General features: G+C 34.6%; 1 protein-coding gene across 2 annotated transcripts; it reads right to left on the minus strand.

Moving 5' to 3' along the window:
- Window positions 1-11160: 11160 nt before the first annotated feature.
- LOC113306914 (DDT domain-containing protein DDB_G0282237-like) lies at window positions 11161-17583 on the minus strand. 2 transcript variants are annotated; one of them, XM_026555830.1, is made up of 11 exons: window positions 17453-17583; window positions 16371-16561; window positions 15992-16164; window positions 14140-14534; window positions 13955-14012; window positions 13241-13587; window positions 12496-13070; window positions 12294-12405; window positions 12035-12196; window positions 11865-11953; window positions 11161-11418 (listed from the first exon to the last, which is right to left on the minus strand). In XM_026555830.1, exons 2-11 carry the CDS (start codon window positions 16481-16483, stop codon window positions 11271-11273), a joined length of 2172 nt encoding a protein of 723 aa, XP_026411615.1. In that variant the 5' UTR covers window positions 16484-16561; window positions 17453-17583; the 3' UTR covers window positions 11161-11270. The 2 variants fall into 2 exon arrangements, with proteins under 2 accessions (XP_026411615.1, XP_026411616.1); XM_026555831.1 differs by lacking the exon at window positions 17453-17583 and adding an exon at window positions 17120-17146.
- Between the last annotated feature and the right edge of the window lie 1139 nt (window positions 17584-18722).

Consider the following 18722-nt stretch of genomic DNA (forward strand, 5'->3'; position numbering starts at 1 on the left):
TTATTTTTGAGATGAATTGAATTGATGAGATGAATTTTTGAGATAAATTTATTTCTTTGTAAGGTTTTCTTATGTTTAGTTATTTAGATTTAATGAGATGAATTGATACATGTTTCAAGTATGTTGTTGTTTAAATTTAAAGTGAGCTCAAATTTAATGAGATGAAGTTACTGTTGGTTGTGGCCTGTTTTACCCCTTTTCGATTTCGAAAAGAAGAAAACTTTCAGTTCTTGAAGCTAAAATTGGCTTTGTTCCTGATAAGATTCTCTTGATTGTGTATGCACAACATGGTTGCTCAAGGTTTAGTATGTGAAGATATTTTTTCATTTTGGTTAAATCGAGATGCCAAGGACGAGGATAAAGGTGATATAGTCTTTGGAGGTGTAGACCCAAAGCATTACAATAAGTGAAAAAGGGATACTGGCAGGTGAGTGAATGAAATCATTCTCATTTGAATAATCATAAGCTAGATACCAATTCTTAAAACTTATTACTGTGTTATTCTTGTTCTAAATCATTCAACATGTTATATTCTTATTATTACGAGGCATTATTGTTGGACGAAACCATTGTTCCAAATGAATTTGATAACAATGGTCGCACAGTTCTAGCTAGTAAATTGCTTCTCTTTCAGTACTTTTTGTTGTTACAGATGTCATCAATACAAGGAAAGGCTCTCACCATGGGCATTTTTAGGTCCAAGATACCTGCCAGGGGTTGGTGTTCTTGCCCTTCGTCTCTTTGCCAAATTGTTGGTGATATAATAATAACTTTTTTATTGAAACCGGTTTTGGTTTCATATAATATTTTTTTTTATTATGAAACTGGTTTATCTTTTGGTTTCATCTTTTTATCAACAAAACTGATGTCATTGTGATGGTGTGTGGTAGTGGCGGAGGCGGTGATGCGGGTGTCGATATTGGTGGCGGCGGTGCTGGTTAGTGGTGGCGTTGTTGGTGTTAGGTGGCGGTTGGGGCTGCTATTGGTTGGTGGTGGTCGGCGGAGGCGACGATGATAAAAAATTATACAACCTTGATGAATTGGTGACAAATACACTCTCACAATTTGAAGTTAATTTCTTCAACAAGGAATCGAAGGACATGTACAACGCAGCAGATGTGAAGTCATTTCGACTACAATTGATCGATTTTCGGCTTTAATTTTTGTTTAGAAATATGTTTTAATCTCTTTTCATATTTACTTTGACTATTATTTTACATTTATTCTCTTGTCTACATTTGTTTATAGTTAAAAATGTTCATTTTCTACATGTGTTTCATGTTTGTTTCATTTTACATTAAGTTTCTTAGATTTGCAGGCTTTTATAATTTGCTGGAACCAAAATAGGTTTCATCATTTTTCGGTGGAACCCTTTTTGGGTTCATCATTTTTTACTGTTGCTTCTTTGGTTTCATCTGCAGTATGAACCTTATATTTGTACATTACTTTCTTACATATAGTTACTGGTAGTTGTTCTTACCATCAAGATGTTTCCTCTACAAATAAACTAGCACAGACTCACAATTGAAACTTCATCAAAACATGGTTCATATCTCATATAAGTTTTAAATATATTTTAAGTTTAACAATTGAATTAGTTCGACAAGAAAAAATGAATTCAACAATTGAAACCATTGATAAGCAATTGAAATCTTTTAGAAACTATTATAAGCATTTTGACAAGAAACATATAATATTGAAAAATCCAATTACTACTAGTTGATATTTACACTATTGTCTTTATTAATATGTTTTTGTCATCATGATTTTTGAGTGCCAGCTTTGCTCTCATGTTTCGCATCTTTTCTGATGTATCCTCTGCAGGAGACTTCATGTTTCCCTTCAATGAGTTTTTCATGTAATTGCATCTCCTACATTCCCTGTATATGGTTCTGTAAATCTGTTTTTCCCTGTTGTGAAAGACATAAGCAATCCATAAGCACATGAAAATACTTACTGAACCAAAATTGGCTTCATCAAAGAAACCATTAACTAACTGAAAATGATGGAACCAATTTGAAACCATTAACTAACTGAAAATGATGAAACCAAAATTGGTTCCATCAAAAAACAACGCTAAATGAAAACACCAACGGAGTAGCTAGTCCCAACAATATGTGAACCAAAACAGGTTTCATCAGAGACAAAACTAATTGAAAACACCAACAGGAATGATAAACAGATGAAACCACTAACCAAAAACCACTAAAACATGTTCCAAATGTAAATATCAATGATGAAACCAAAATATGTTTCATCAAAGACAACACTAGTTGAAAACACCAATAAGGATGAAAAACAGATGAAACCACTACAGCAGGTTCCAAATATAAAAGTCAATGATGAGAACAAAATAGGTTTCATCAAAGACAACACTAATTGAAAACAACAATAAGGATAAAAACAAAAATGATTTTAGTCAAACAAGAATAAACCAACACCGCCAACTGTTCCGGCGGAACCAAATTTAACAAAGTAAAAATGATGAAACCAACAATGGTTTATTCAAAAACACATGAATAAACCAACAAAATCAAATCAATTCTGATGAAACCCAATTTAACAAAGATAAAACGATGAAACCAAAAATGGTTTCATCAAAAAGAGCAGATTATATTCTGTATCAATGCTTTCATATGCAATACCAGTAGCACCAAACCATCCTTCATATGCTATACCAGTAGCACCAAACCATCAAAATGATAAAACCATATGCTGATGAAGATGATGGAAACCAAAATTGGTTTATGCAAAATCAGTAACAAAACAACAGAAACCTAATATTCATAATCGATTTTCTACAGAAATTCAAGCATATCTATGAAACCAAATTAATTTCAACCAGCATATTCAAGAGTAGTCTATACATCAAACAAACACATGGTTATGGTGAAACCAAAGTAGAAAAGTGATGCAACCAAATAGGGTTTCATCAAAAAGGTCAGATTATACCTTAGCAAACATCATCAGTTATGGTGGAACCATTTTTGGTTTCACCAAAGCTGATTTTAGCAGATAAAAATGAAAAAAAAAAAATCAAATGAAACCTAAACACGACCAACAGAAGACATGGGAAAAATGACACCTAAACCTAATAATCAAATGAAACCTAAATACAACATTTATGAAGTACGATTTCACCAAAAATGAGACCAAAACCTAAACCCAAAATTGAATTAGTATTCAATTTAAATCAAATGAAACCTAAAAGCAAGCAGAAAATCCAAAAAATCAAATGATATCTAAACCTAAAAATCTTTTGATTCATATTCAATTGAGAAAAATGAAACATAAACCATTGAAGAATAAGAACTCATACGATTTATTACCTTTTGGAGGTGGTTTCGCAGTTTTCTTTAGCTTTTCAACTCTCTTTTTCTTTTGTTGATTTCGTTTCTTCGCCATTTTTGTTGTTTTACACAAATTAGGTCAGAAAAATAAAGCGAGGTAGGTCAGAATTTGCTTCAATGATTGAAGTACATAACTATTGAAGAAGAGAAGAAGGTAAAATCGAGAATCAGATGATTATTTTCGCTACGAGATGAATACAGATCTGAGATTTCTGGGTTTTGAGAGAATTAGGTTTCTAGTTTCTGAAATAGAATCAAAAATGATACTGAAGAAAATAGACGATATAGGAAAATAGACGGCAGGGTGATTCAGATAGTTTAGGAAAAATGGGGCTTATGTGTTTATTTTGTTTTGATGGGTCTATTTTATATAGACAGTAACCCCTATGGGGATGTAACGCACGCGTTATTACCTTTATGTGTTTCTGGATTTCTGCAAATGAATCTTCATCTTAGTAAAATGATTTTTTTTAGAATCATCGAGGTTGTGATTTAATTGACTGAAAAAATTAAATCACCAAACAAATTACTCTCTGAGGTTTAGAGTAGCAATAGAAACACTGAAAGTGAGGAAGATTTAAGGGATAGACTGAACCTTCTTGAAACATAGAATTCAAATTACACAAACACTTCGTCAAAGCTTTAAATCTAATACCCATATAGGTAACAATTTGATGATGAATTCTTCTTAAAAGATTCATAAACTCCTACAACAAATTCTGTGTCGTCTGATGCTATTGGGTATCTCTCAATTTAGCAGCAGTTGAATGACGGATTAGCTGATGAATTCCAAATTTAATTCCAACCCGGTTCTACCAAAACAAAGGACTTAAATATGAATTCCAAATTTAATTCGGATTGAGTCGCTTGCATTAATTTTTATCCTCTCGAGTTTAATAGTCTTCCTTGCAAAATCCTTCATCAGGGGCATCCAATGCATGATTAAAGGAATTAGAAAAACTAAAAAAAATTCAGGTTGTTGTCGGAAAGAGATCTGATTTTCCATAAGAAAAAAACAGATTTGTTTGCTACCAATCTAGCAAGAGGAAGAAATTAGAAAAAAATTCTGGCGAGATATATAATCTGATACCGATCAAAATAAACAAGATGGTGGTGGTGGTTAATTAGATGGTGAGGGTGGTGATTTATTTTTTGAGATGAATTAAGTGTTTGCAACAAAACGCAATTCAGGTAAGAATAACATATGAATTGAAAAATGGATTGTGACTGAAAAATTGATCTAGATGAGAGATAACTAGTACAACCGTTGTCACAGTGGGAGGGACGACCGAAGAAGAATCTGAAGATGGTGTTTGTTTGCTTTCGTCTGTTTCAGAAAAGTGATACTTTTGCCCAGTTTCAAAAAAAAATACTTTCGCTCCATTTCAGAAAAAGTAGTACTTTCACCCCGTTTCAGAAAAAGTGATATTTTCGCCCCGTTTCAGAAAAAGTGATACTTTCGCCCCGTTTCAGAAAAAGTGATGCTTTCGCTCAGTTGTTTAAATGGAGCGAAAGCATCACTTTTTCTGAAACGAAGCGAAAGTATCACTTTTCCTTAAACGGAGTAAATGTATCACTTTTCTTAAAACGGAATGTGAAAGTATCACTTTTTCAAAAACGAAAAATTAGTCGATCCATAAACCAAAATATGGTCGCATAATGTGTTATGCATCCTTTATGGTGGTTTGAATAATGGATATGTATTCAATTTTGGAAAATTTTGCCTAAAGTGAAAGTATCACTTTTCTTGAAATGGAGGGAGTACATACGTTTTTTTTTAAGCATGTAGCATACGTTTTATTAGTTGCAACGGAAATTAGTTGATTCATAAACCAAAATATGTCTACATAAAGGTATTATCCTTTGTGGTAGTTTGCATACTGGATGTATATTTAATTTTCTAAAATTATGCCTAAAATGATAAATACCTCCAAATTTTTCGTAAAAGGTCTAAATTTGATATTGTTATTTATACTCGTTGCGTAGATTTTTTTATAAGCTTTCCAACGAGATAAAATTTGTAAAATTCCAAGGCATGGATTTTTAGATATGTTATATTAAAATTTGCTTTCCAATTATACCCCTAAAAGATAAGATACATAAGGAGTTATAGTAATTGGATTAAAAGGGAGGGACATTTTTGGTTTTTCAAGTGCACACTACCAAAAAAAATTCAATCTTAGATTTTACAAAAAAGTGGTCATATAAGGTCTTCCCTTGCTTCGCTCGATCGGCCCAACCAATGCCATTTTAGGAGAGAGGAGTTTTTCTTTTGGGTTGTGAGAGATGAAAGTGGAACGGAATAGAACCTATGACTTTCTATCTCTTTGACATATATATAAATATATATGAGATAAAAGAGCGTGTGGGTACAAACTCTAGAGTTAGGACAAGCACTATGGTGCATTTTTTCGCTTCACTATAGCTCAATTGTAGCGGCATACAATTACTATGGTCCTCCGCTTGGCTTCAATGTGGAGATTTCGCTTCGCTTCGCAGAAGAGTTGAGCAGATTTGATCCACCCTTAAGCTAAATGATGAGCCACGGAAAGTGAGTTTCTGTTTTGACATTTATTTTGTTACACTCCTCTCATACCCGGTTGTAACCATTCATTATTCTCAACGGCTCTATTCTCTCCACCATCGGATCCCAACTAATATTTTCTCAAAATTTTTCTTCTCAAATCGCTAATTCATCTTCCTACGACTTGATTTTTTCCACTCAGATCTCTCAAATTATCATTTTAACTTTAAAGTTTCTTTATTTTTTCTTGTTCATATCTTTTGTTTGTAAACAACAATGTCGCAACCTCAAACATCGAAACCTAAAATGAGAAAGAGATTCATTGTTTTGGAAGACGGGATTATTGTTACTACATATTTTGCTCTAGAGAATGGAGGAAGTTGTGTGGATACAAGTAAGTTTTATGAATTTTTTTTTGAAAGATTTGTACAAGCTTGCGGTGGAAATCCATATAATCATATAAACAGTTGAATTTGTAGTAAGTTTAGCATTACCAAGACAGAAGTGAATAAATTTTCTCAATGTCTTGCAATAGTCGACGCAAATAATACGAACTTGGATTCTAATAACCGGGTATGTTCTCTAAACATGTTCACTATACTTGTCATATTTTTTGTTTGTGTATATTTTCATTTTTGTATATGTTCTGCTTCGTTTACATTGATGTAGGGTATAATGGCGAGATCCAAAATTTTCAAGATATAGAATAAAATCTTTAGTCGTGATGATGAATTTGAGATGCTTAAAAGCATTATAAATATAGTAGAGGATGATGATGAATACATGGATCAAGATGTGTGTCATTTGTGCAGTCAACACCCTAGTATTACCCCAAATATGTTTTCTAGTGGATCCCCAAATTTTCAAAATCCATCTACAAGCCAATTTTCTCAAACCCCGTTTACAAATTAATTTTCAAACCCGTTTAACATCCCTTGTGGTATCTCTGTTCAACAAGGATATCCTCCAAGTACCAACCAATATACAACACCTGGATCGTCGTTTGGTTGATTTAACAATGATAATATTGTACCCGATAAATGCAAGTCAAAAGATGTTCTTCAAAAGATCACAGTCACTAAAAGGTCCTCTCAAACAAACACACCCGCTACACCCTCATCGCAAGAATCTCAAATGAGCGATGCGGGCACTACAAAAATCCTGAATGACAATCGCACCTCATGAACAACAACAAAATAAAATTATGCAAAGTTTGGTAACAACAACACAGCATTTGATTGCTATGAATAAAGATAGGGATCAAAATCTTATAATAGAAATTGATTTCAGTACGTTGGCTCCAAATGCAAGACTATACTTTGAACTAAAACAAAAAGCCATTTTGGCTAAGCAGCTAGGTTATAATGAACCTTCCACATCATCATCTTCATCACAAAAATACTAGTACGAATTTTAATTATAAAATTGTTAATTTTATGTAATTGAGGTTGGATTTGAATTATTAAATAAGTTAGTTTCATTGTTTTTATTTCAGTAATGTTGTGTTTTAATTTCTGTTCTTATTTAAGTAATGTTGTACTTTAGTTTATGTTTTTATTTAGGTGATGTCAAAATATAGTTTCCATTTTTTAAGTAATACCAACGTATATATTTGATGCTCCGGTAATTTGAATTCAATTTTGAACACTCAATCTCAATTATTTTTTCTAACGATTACTTTCCAACGGCTACTTTCGACGAATATTTTCGGGACGACCGAAGGGAGTCCCTTCTATACTGTCACTATGCGGTCTAAAAATGCATTGCTTGCAACATTTGTTTTTTCATTTTCAATCGATTAAATGGAATGGGTATTGGTTGGTTTTTCTCGAAATTGGGTGAACAATAGGAGAGTTATCGTCCCCGACTATGGTTAGGAGCGATGAAAACGGATGGAAGTCAACCCTATTGACAGTTAATATGGCATGAAAATGGTCAAAAAACTGTCACCTAAACTTTTAATTTTAATCTTGATCTTCCATTTCCAATAAAATTCAGCCATCAGATCTAAAACTGTTATAGAAATGTTACAAAATATGTTGTAAAATTGTTACAATAAAAGTGTTAGGTGAATATGAAGCTTATAAATGTTATAAAATCACTGTTACAGATATTGTTGCAAAAGCTGTTACAAATTTCGTCACAACCCTACTTTGGTCGTCCCAGCACTGCTGAAGTAGTCATCTAGTATAAATTGTGTTACTCTTCTCCAAACAGCAAACACCAAATTCAAAGCATTTATCCTTTATATCTCCCCGAAAAATCTCTTTTATGAGGATAACATAGTTATGGTTAGGTATTCTGTAGAAGAATATATTGCACTCACCAGAGCTTATGTGAGTGTTGCACTTCTGCCTAACGTAGCACGACAACAACTTCCTGCAATTGACGTTTGGACGCTGGTGTTCGAAAATTTTGTACAGAAATTTGGAAATGGTCATCGAATAACCTGGTAACATATACAAGGTCGGGTTTTTTGAATTCTTAGCGCAGTACAAAAGTACGTTCAAATCCAAATAAGAATTCATGGTTATGCCTCTTCTAATATGATAATTGCGGATACTGTAAGTCATGATAATTACTTAAAAATTTTGAACAACTTCGTTCGACTAAACACTAACCTATCTCTTTATGTTTGTTTTATATAGGAGGAAGCGGAAAAATTTATCTATCGGCTGGATACCGTACACAATTTAAATTTTATGAATACTACTTAATCTTGAAAACTAACTTTTAAGAGCTTAACCCGGATATTAGGCCCAGTGATTCTCCAAAAGATGGATCTGACGATTAATATATACAACCGTTGTTCTAGACTTGTTGCACATGCTAAGTGTAATTGTGATTCATATGAAAGTGAATTAGGTTTGAACCAAGTGTTGTAATCTACTTGTTGGTTATGTTAATTCAAATTTAGTTCCATTCAAATTCAAATCTACTTTTTTTAGCGTGTCATCGTACAAAACAACGACTATTTTTAAACGAATACTTGAAAAGCACTCAACTATAAATTTGAGTTGCTCAACACAAATAACACACGCCAAAATCATATCATTCTCCTCTTAAGGTTCAATAAAAAATATATTTTTGTAAGTATGACTTTGTATTCACAAGAAAAAAATGTAGCATTCACCAGAGCTTGGGTTAATGTGGTACTACAACCTGATATCCTACACCACCAAGTTTCAGTTGTTACCTTTAGGGAGAAGGTGTAGCACAATTATACTTTAAAGTTCGTTAATGTACATCAAAGAACCAGGGCCATCATACAAGGCAGGGTTGTTGTCATTAAAAAGGCAGTAAAAGTGTACGCCGGCATCCTTAAAAAAATAAATAAGAGCAGAAGTGTAGAAATGACAATTGAAATCATTGTAAGTGTTTTTATTTTTCTTTTTCTGCTCTTAATCATGAATTGTTCTTCCATTTATTCGAAACTAGTTCATGTTTGTGTTTTGTTAAGGAGGAACTTGAAGAATCCATTACTTTCGGAAAACCGGTTGATCATTCAGACATTATGAATGCTACATAATCATGAAGAACGCATTTCCCGAGCTTAATCTGGTACTTACATCACGTAATCCTCCAGAAGATGGAGCTAACGGTTGATATAAACAAATGTTGTTCTAGATTTTGTGGGAAAATCTTTTGTAAACCTCATGAGACTAAACTCGTCCAATAGGGTCGCCATGGGGTTAAAAGGCTTGTTGCACATGCTAAGTATAACCATGATTCCTACAAAAGTGGTTAGGTTTTGAATCAAGAATTGTAATCTACTAGTTGGTTTTGAAATATCTCAATTTTAGTTCTATTCAAATTGCTTAGACGATAATAACTTTTCAAACAACGTATCATTTCTTAATTAACATCTGATGAAGAGTACATAAAAGAAAAAGAATATTACATTCAAATATAATCATTCGTCGGGATTTTAGTATCGAATACTTGATTAACATCTGACAAAGAATACATAAAAGAAAATATATTACATATCATTCGTCAGGATTGTAGTGCCCAAGACTTGATTTCAAGAGTTCACGGCATTCATCATGCTAAAATTCCATGCCTGTCTCTTCATGATATACTAATTGAGCTGCAGTTTTCTGAAAATTTAAAGAAAAATAAGTTAGATATATAGAACTCATAACATGATGAAAATGTTTCGAATGCATCTAATCCTACAACCCACGTACATAATCACATTCCAATATATTGGCATCATAAAAATCATCATGAATTTGGTTCTATCAACAATCAACACGCCAATACAACCATTACATTGAATTTTATTCACTAATACATCACAAAACAAGTACCTATATTTATGTCCTTATGTTGTTATTGACTTATGTACAACATAACTAATCAACCTAATATCAAGAATCTCGTGACGATCAATATAAAATTTCACTACAAACCCTAAAGTAACTTACCTTTTGTGATTTTGTGGATGGAATTCGAAATTGAAACATAGAACAGATCTATCTTTTAAGTATAGATCAAACCCTTTTAATTTCAACCAGCAATTCAAACTAAACCACCATCAAAATCAAAAGGGATAAAAAAAAAAATATGTGAGGGTTGAGAGAGAACAAAAAAAGTGTATGAAGAAGGAAAAGTGCCAACTTGCGCTGCTCCTGAGAGTTTATACCCTGAAAACATTAAATTGATTTTTTGTTTAGTCAAGATAGACGCTTTGACCCAAACGGAAACTCAGTTTTCATTTAGCATTATTTTTGCACGGAAACTCAGTTTCGATGTGGTTTAAGCTAAACGATGCACCTCCCCATAGTGAGATGCACCTTTACTTTCATTTCGCTTGACTACATTAAAGCTAATAGTGAGATGCACCTTTACTTTCATTTCGCTTGACTACATTAAAGCTAAAGCCAAGCGAAATGGCCTTAGACAGATATCTTTAAATATTGTTGTTGGAGTCGAATCAAATAAAAGCCTTGGCTAATCGTTTTAGGCCCTAAGTAACTCCCAACTCCAAATGCTATGTAAACTTAAAAATGTGGCAATCATACACCTATATCTAAGTCCCCATTCAAAAAGCTTTTACTAAATCTGTGTGTTCGAAGTAGTCTTAACATCCTTTTGCACTGGATTGTTTGGTGTGAAAGAAATGGAAGAAGAAATGCTTTTTGACCATCAAGGTGAAGAGTTTAGCATTTGTGGGGCTCTGACTCTAATTGGTTTTGCACCATTAGTTTCAGGGAGCTTATTACTGATTGGCCGGATATCCTGGTATTAAATTCAGGTTAACTTTGGGTTTGAGAAGCTGTAAGCGACTGATTGTAAATTGGGCCAGACTACCTTTTTTCCTTTAAAAATAAAAATAGGGTATTAACCGTCTCTCAAAAAAAAAAAAAAAAAAAAACTAGCAGACAGTTGAATTATTCCTTCCACTTGTTGACATATCTCAGGAAAGCCTTGGCTGGATTATCTCTTACTGGGGCATGGACACGCGTTGATCGCCGAACAACAGCCTCTTCCAAAGCAATGTTGAAAGCAATATCCTTCGACCTCTTCTGCAAGGCCAGGCTGCAAAGAGTGCAGATGGTAAACAAGATATAATCTTCGTTAGCTGTGGAAAAAATAATTGAAATCTTACTTTAAAATGCCCATGCAGCGGTTAATGGTGAAACTTGTAAAAATTTACGAGTCGAACTGTGTTTTTTTTTCCTTAAGCCAACACAAGCTAAGCAGGAATGTATTTATATGACCTGGATTTAGCAATCCAGGATGTAAAAAATAGGTGTAATCTCGATTAGACATTTGGATAAAGAGTCATTCGACGACACCATAAGAACTCTGTAAAATATAGATAATTTGAAATATGGAATTTTCTAACCTAAAGACTCTTCAAAAGTCATTTAATTCTTACTGGAACGATGCACACTAATCAAAAGAAGCAGTGCCAACAGGTCAACGATAATTGTTAAGCAGTTGAACCATCATAGAGCCAGTAGGTATGGAATAAGACTCACCTTATCTTATCATAGCTTTTCTGCAGCTGTTTCTGAAGAGCCCTCTCCCTCTCACCTTTTGGATTGAGTGAACCCACCAATGCGTCAAGCTGTTCAGAAGCAGAATGATTTCATAAAAGAAGAAAAGATGAATAAATACACAGCTTTTTGAGGTTTAGAAACACATGTACCTCTTCCTTGGCACTGTAGTAACCCCAATACTTGGAGTCAGAACTCTCAATAAACAGCCGCCCTTCATGTCGAAAGAACCAATACCTATTGTAGTCTTTGTCCTTCCCCAAGGAGTAGGTACATACATATAACTTCTCTATTTCCTTCTGTAGAACTTCTTTCTATAAGCAAAGCATGCACAATATAGTGAGTGAGTGAGTGAGTGAGTGAGTGAGTGTGTGTGTGAGAGAGAGAAGGGGAGAGAGAGAGAGAGAGAACCGTCTGCCCTTCGTTCCTATTTTCCTTGGCTTCATTTCTTTTGTCCCTGCTCTGTTTGTCTGACTCCTTATGCTCCTCATTGCTTGATGGCTCCTCTACACTGTTTCTCTCCCTGTAGCAATCCCACTCATCATGCTTCTCTTTAATGGTAATTAAAATCAATTTAATGCATCACAACTTCAAAAACACAAGACGTTATTACCTGTTCCCAGAAGCTTTTTTTCTTCTATATACCAGAATATGTTTGTTTTCTTCCTCTGCAACATCTCCATTCTGCTTATCGTTAGAACCATTTGACTTGCTGTTAGAACCATTCTCTTTGTCTTCACAACCATTCTCTTTGTCTTCACAACCATTCTGTTTGCCGTTAGAACCATTTGGTTTGTAATTAGAACCATTCTGCTTGTCATCAGAACCATTCTCGTAATGGTGTACCTTACCCCCATTCTCCAAACTATGCCCATTCAATACTTGCTTTCCGTTAGATTCTGCTTTAAGCAGCTTCTCCTCCCTTCTCTTCCTACCTTCCTCCAATGCAACTCCCCTCTTTTTCGCTGCAAGAGCCTGCTGTTGTTCAATAGAGTCATCCAACCGGTCCCTAAAAGCATCAGTATCAAGGGCACAAACAACCAGCTCCCGAAAGATGGCTAGTTTATAATGAGGATCCAAGAGACCATAGTGGCCCCGTTTTATTGTTGCTATGTGAGTTGAGAACTCAGAAATCTCTTTCATCTCCAAGAAATCACATAGATACTCCGACCAATTCAGTAAAGTAATCTGCAATCAAGGAATATAAGAGAAACGCAACAAACTGATCAGATAATATTGGAGGAGGTCACATGTACAGATGGAAAACTTAAATGGCAACTTTACAATAATAACAGATACTTGCAAGAGAACCCAAATGACATTTGATTAATTCAAATTTTAAGTGGTTTCAATTCCACCTTTGATTTACGCTTCTTCTTCTGTACAGCTGTAAAATAGTCTCCTTCATCTTTAATGAGCAACTGAAAGAATGCTGAATGTGATTCCATAATGAGATTGAGGTTGGTATCCTTATGGCAGATAGCACTTTCAAAATCTTCAAGTGAGAATGGCGACAAGTGCAACAACCTGCCAAAGGAAGAGCAAAAATCCCAAACCATAAGAAGATCCCCGACATACTCCTCCGGAACACCGAAATCCCTTGATGGAGGAGGGCGATCAGTGAATTTAGGATCATCGGCACCAGGCTTCACTAGACTATCATCAATTGGATATTTAATGGGTTCTTCCTCTGCTGTTTGAACTCCTGCAGATTTATGGAGGATAAGAATTTTGTAACAAAATTTTTGCGTGTTGGAGAAATATTTGAAGGGAGTTCTCTACTTACTAAAATACAGATAAGAGTTATGCAAACAAAAGATTCTGAATCAATGATAACATGGGCCAAAAATACTGTGCAAACGGACCCATCATACGGTTCAGTTTTATCAAGTCGTAAAAATAATTAAATAAAAGGACAGGTTCAGTGGTAGACATTTTATTTCCCGGGTAGTTTCTACATGTGCAGGTAATTAGCGAAAAGAATGTGAGACATATACCTCTTACGAAATTAAGAAAGTTTAAGCAAGTCCAGAAGTAGATGAAAGATTTTAAAGATTCGATTAATCAAGTACCTTTCTTAGCTTTCTTTCTCCTGATCAAGCTGTTATCATCCTCTGGTTCTTTCCTTTTCTGTTTGCACAATTCATGCTGCTTAGAATCTTGATAATTCAAGTACAATAGTTGAAATTAAAATTATAGATAACTCCAAACTCGAGCAACTTTGAATACAAATGCTGCCTATTTATTGCTCACTTACATTTTTTTTCTTTCTCGCATTGTCATCATCGTCATTTGAATCTTCTGGTGGTTCGGTGGAGATCCCATGTTCCCTTGCCAAATTATCATGGATAACCCATGGAGAACTTTGAGAAGTAGATTCTCTGATAAAAGATTTCAGCACCTCTCTACTGACAGGAAGCTTCCTTCGTATCAGATCATTAAAATTTACCACCGAACTACCAGTTACTTTCTTATCTTTGCCAATCCAGCCCACTTCATAACTGATTGGGTCACTGTCCTCCAAAATCTTAAGTATTTTGCAAGGAAAAGACTTATCTTTTTTCCTCACGTGCAACTCCAAGCCCTCAACCAGCTGACGCTCCTGCAGTTTTCTACTTAAAGTGACAAGTAGATCTCTCAAAGTGAGTGTGCCTGGCAAACAAATTAACATTTATAAGTAGACTACACAAAACGATACTTGGCCACTATGTTTAAAAGGTCAAACCCAAACTTTGACCCAGAGAAAGCATGAGACTCCGTGGTAGTTCATTACCAAAGCCTACAGCACTCTAAGTGAGTGTGCCTGGCAAACAAACTAACATTTAAGTAGACTACACAAAACGATACTTTAAAAGGTCAAACCCAAACTTTGACCCAGAGAAAGCATGAGACTCAGTATAGTTCATTATCAAAGCCTACAGCACTACCAGTGTCTTAAAATATACTTAGATTATAGTTGCTTTGAAGGTATTGCTAGACCATATAAATTCTTGATGGTAATAAATCATCCCAGAAACTGTTTGACTAAAGGGAAAAGGAAAAGAAAGCAACAACTCATAGGAAACTATATACGTGGAGACAACGAAGCGAACTGGACTCGTCGCTCTAATTCCTCTAAGTGATAGATACTTCTCTAGTACCGCGGTTGTTGACTCCACCCTTCTGAAGCTTCTGATCATCTTTACAGGTGAAAAGCAAATTTTGGAACCACTGACCGCGCATATGGAGCTAAAGTACATCGATGGGAATAAGGCATCTTGATAAACCAATCATAAAGGAATAGAAAATAACTCCATTAATAATGAAGCACTCTACGATGGACGCTAACTAGACTCCGCCTAGTGGTGACCTGAACCATTGTGCTTTTGGATCACCAAGGCAAAAGGAAAAAAAAAAAAACTATAAGCAGATTCAACACAAACATAAGATTGTAGTCGCAACAGAAATAAAAAAATTTAGTGTTAAAAGTCGTATCTCCATCTGAAAATATTAGAAACTGAAACTGCAATCTAAATTCCCTAACTCTAACAGAAAAACAAGCTCATTCCAAATGAGTGAGAAAACAGAATTCCTGCGCAAAAAAAGATGGTGGCAGTAAAATAGATGCACCTGTTAGAACTTAGACCACAATACCTCCTCCTCTAGAGTTGCATCCAAAAAAGAAAATGTAGCATAATCATTCTAATGAAATAAACAGGACATATTAAGCATCATCGAGCTACTCATAGACTCAATTTGATGGCAGAAGAAACCACAACTAGACGGGAGAATTTAAAAATAAAATTTTCAAGTCTCCTATCCATTTAAATTAACAAATAATGTATGTAATGAATAAATCAAACTTGTACTTATGTAACCAAATCTACTGAGTCAGTGACACCTGGGTTCTACTAAGACCATTACTATCTTGGTTACCTTAATATGTTCACCTTGGCACTTCTATTTTATTTTGTTTTCAAGTGATCCATCTCACATGACCACTAACCAAAATGAGAGCTACAAAAGCTAATAGTCGGGAAGAGATCAATATATCAAGACGGAAGGCGTATACCAGAAAGAAACATGATATACAAATTTAAAGACATTTTCACAAGGGTAATGGTTCTTACTAAATTGAATGATATGCAGTACGGGTGCCATTAGTTCTTTCGGGAACTGTTGAACCTTCTCAGCTGCACATTGCTCTGAGACCAAGGCCTCTTCATAAGTAAGGTTTGCTTTTCCAGTAACTTTACAGGTCCAGATTCTACGGCGATACAGATTAATTCGCTTTAGATATTCTCTGAGATAGGTTAAGGAAAGATCCCCGCAAATGAATCTAGTAGATGAGAGCGACAAAGGGAGAAAACTACTGTTATACCATGTTCTTCAAAGAGAACAAGTTTAATAACGATTTGAGTGTTAATCCGAAGAACAGCAAAAAATAATCAAGAGAAGATGAGTGAAATAAGCAGATAATGTATAAACAACTGGGAAACAAAAGGATACTGGTAATCCTTAAATATCTCTTTCGTGAAACGAACTTGAAAAACAAGATCACGAGGCTCCAAATCATCGGGTGAATCCACCAAGGGAAAAGGCTTTCTTTTGTATAAAGGCATTGGAAGTCACTCTATTAACAATGTTGATGAGCAAGATAATAATAATGCCCTAGTTCATGAATTCGGTTCCAACAAATCCTGCAAAACCCAAGAGTTAGTTTTTAGACAAAACAACACGGGCTACTCCATAAACTTGGTTTGTGTGTTTATACACAGTAATAAGAAAAAAATTAGAGAGTCTTCCGCACAAAAAGTCGCTTAGTCATTCATATATGCTTTCTTCTTATTAGCAGCAGCTTTCACACAAAGGTAAGTATAATTGCAATGCTCATGAAGCAATTCAGAGTTCGATAGCAAAATCCATCAACATCTTTAGGTCACTACCATACACTTCTCAGTACATATAAAATGATACCCTAGAATACCAATGAAAAACAACAAACAATCATGCTAAAACAGAAACCAGCACTGTCATTACTACTACTACTAACCCAACACATCTTCTAATTCAACCAATTAACTCTTTTTTTTCCTAACTAAACCAAAAGACATAAACCCTAAATACCAACAAAACTCATGCCCAATAAACATATTCCCAATTCCCGCCTAGAATCCACTTCTTTTACATAGACAATATCAAAATCACAAACAAGAAAACTCCCAATACCCAACACACAAACACAATCAAAATCATACATTTTAACAAAACCAATCCATAAAAACCCGATCTTTCCCCATTTTCTCTACAAAAACATTCAAACAAAAACTCTATCAGTGTCTAAATCATGTAATCAAACCTCCTCAATCAACAAAACAAACAACTAAAAATCACAAAAACAAAGTGATAAACACAAGATTAAACGTAAGACTATAAGAAATCAACAAGTTGGGTTACAATGAGGCACCGTCCAATGCGAAAAAAAGGCTCAAATAAAAGCTCATGCAACGTAGATTCATATCTAAAAATGGGATTAAGAGTATAAGATTGATCGTAAGAGAGAATAAAACACAGACAGGGTTCGATTGTACCTGAGAGATTCAGAAATCTGTGAAATAGGAAACAAGCATTAAGAAGAGGGAGTTTGGCCTCTCTAAAGTGAAGAGAGAAAGAAAGAAGGCTTCTTTGTTTTTGTGTTTCCTGTGTGGTGTTTTGGTTATAGTCAGTCCCTCCTTCTCGGACGTCGTAGGAGGAGTAATTTATTGGATTAGTTACTTTTGGTGGGTGTAAATATCATTTCTGGAGTGACACTATGAAAATTACTGCACCCCGAAAAAGTTTGACGTGGCATAACATTCGTTCAGCTTAGGTGCTTAACCGAATTTAATTCTGCAGAAGAGTACTGATCTAGTATTTTTATTTGATTGGTTAAATAGTTATGACTAATTTCATGGTCGTCAAAAACTTGATAAAAGAAACTGGATTGAGATGTCAAATAAGGTCACATGTTTGAGGATGGATTTAACCTGCAAGGTCATCGTTCTGAGGATCGGGCGACATCAACGAGTCGACTCAGTCATTTTTTTCATTCATTCCATGATCTGATTTTCAACACTTTTATTATTGTTTTCTCTCTTGTCTTTGTTTTATTATGTTTGCTCACTATTATTCATGCTCAAATCCATATTTTCAGAGTTTTATTTCTTATTCATGAGTTATTAAACTTTTTCCCGTGTCTCCAATACGTGTTTGCAGCTTGTCTTATCATTAATGGTGTTTTCCTTCTCGTTTGTTTTGATCAAAAGTTTGCTGAGATTTTTGCTAAGCGTTTGATAGCAGTAGTTGTCTGTGATGATATCAGTTGTATGAAATGGAAGACGAACAAAGACACTGATCGGGTTAACTCAGAAGTTCAAATCTAAAGATTATCCCGCCTTGAAAGTTTTGAATGGTTTTTTTTGTTGTATGTGTTTTGCTCAGAATGCAGTTACACAGCTGCAAAACCTGCCATGAAAAAGTCATATCGAAATCACTCAGTCCCCAAATTTATAGGGATCTCATTCAAAAAAAAAAATCCTTAACTCCTCCATGTACATAGAAACTACTCATATCTTCTCCATATATGTCAAACACTTATTCTACAATCAAAACATAAACCCTAAAGGAAGGTTCATCAAAAAAATGGAGGAAGGCAGCTCAAGCCAACTGGGAGACCTTGTTAACAAATTCAAACAAGCTACAATTAATTTAGGTGATACCTCTGAAGTTGTGACTTTCCAACCAAGCAGTAACAGTGATGAAGGTGAAGAAACTCGATGGGAGGCAAGTGCAATATGCAAGGTGATAATAGAAGGAAGAATA

Source organism: Papaver somniferum, chromosome 8 (assembly GCF_003573695.1).
Source record: "Papaver somniferum cultivar HN1 chromosome 8, ASM357369v1, whole genome shotgun sequence".
Classification (NCBI taxonomy): Eukaryota; Viridiplantae; Streptophyta; class Magnoliopsida; order Ranunculales; family Papaveraceae; genus Papaver; species Papaver somniferum.